Consider the following 1,114-nt stretch of genomic DNA (forward strand, 5'->3'; position numbering starts at 1 on the left):
TCCCTTCCGACCCTAGAAACTATGAAACTATGAAAGGAGAGTAAACCAAAGATTTCCGATGCCTCTACACTGATTTCTATAGTTGGAATATTGTGCTATGTGCTTACTCGAAGTGCCTGTGACAACAAATTAGGATTTGCCCTCTTAATTGTCAAGCTGGACAATTTTTAATTTAGGTAAGAAAGTTTCAGCTAGATCACATTAACATCCTTTAATATGAGGAGGGGAAAAAATAAGGAAGATGCAGTGCTTTGAGAGCATCACCTACTCCCATCGAAGAACAAAATGCATTCACATCCCCCTTGGGTGTGGACACACGACACATTACCCTGACATAGTCTCAATTTACTTAGAGAAAAGCTGGAGAGAGCCCACGGCAAACCAGTCTTTGCTATTCTCCAGTTTAAGTGCTGCATATCTCCCACCTCTGTCAACTTTACTCCCAGGGAGCCCCTTCCCAGTGCAGACTCCTCATGGCTGGAGGTGGAAGCAGCACCTCCTCCAGAGAGCTACCTTAGGAGACCTGGTCACACGTCTGTCTCACTACAGAGCAAATTTACCACAAAACAGGACAGGCAGTAAATGACCCCTACAGCAGGCATGTTGCATCTGCCCCTGGGCCTGCTTCTAACACAGGTCGGGAAGGGAAGAAAGCTCAGGAGCGGCCCAGCATCACCCCTCATGCCCCTGCCTCTGAAACCTTAACTGCGCCCATGACTACCTTGACTCTCCTCTTTCTCTTTTCCTTCTCCTCCCCCGGCGGCTGCTTCTCTCCCTTCTTCCTCTTCTTCCTCTTCTTGTGCTTCTCATGCTCGGCCTTGTCGTCGTACAGGCTCGAGTCGTGCCCCGAGCTCCCCGTGGACAGCTCCGTCACTTCGCTGCCTCCCACCTTCAGCACCAGCTTCAGGGGCTTCTCCACGTACTCTGCGGGGGGAGGAGGGGGGAGAACGCGGTCAGCGTGCGGGGGCGACCGCGCCTGGGCCGCTCCCCTTCCCCGCAAGGCCCGCCCTCCCGCCTCGCGCTACCTTCATAAGGGCGCTTATCGGCCTTGTGCCGCTTGTGCTTCTTGCCCATGGCGGCGGCGACGCGGGCCCCCCTGCGCCCCGGGGTCACG

General features: G+C 54.3%; 1 protein-coding gene across 2 annotated transcripts in view; it reads right to left on the minus strand.

Annotated features, from left to right (window-relative positions):
- Positions 1-1,108, minus strand: part of BRD7 (bromodomain containing 7) — a 35,472-nt gene extending 34,364 nt beyond the window's left edge. For both annotated transcript variants that reach the window (XM_019505693.1, XM_019505691.1), the window contains exons 1-2: positions 1,026-1,108; positions 722-924 (exon numbers count right to left, since the gene is read on the minus strand). In XM_019505693.1, the coding sequence (XP_019361238.1) occupies positions 722-924; positions 1,026-1,074 (252 nt within the window). In that variant the 5' untranslated portion in view covers positions 1,075-1,108. The remainder of the gene's footprint in view (positions 1-721; positions 925-1,025) is intronic.
- Positions 1,109-1,114: the final 6 nt, after the last annotated feature.

The sequence above is a fragment of the Gavialis gangeticus genome, unplaced genomic scaffold, assembly GCF_001723915.1.
Source record: "Gavialis gangeticus isolate Ggan-Ray unplaced genomic scaffold, GavGan_comp1, whole genome shotgun sequence".
NCBI classification, from domain to species: Eukaryota; Metazoa; Chordata; order Crocodylia; family Gavialidae; genus Gavialis; species Gavialis gangeticus.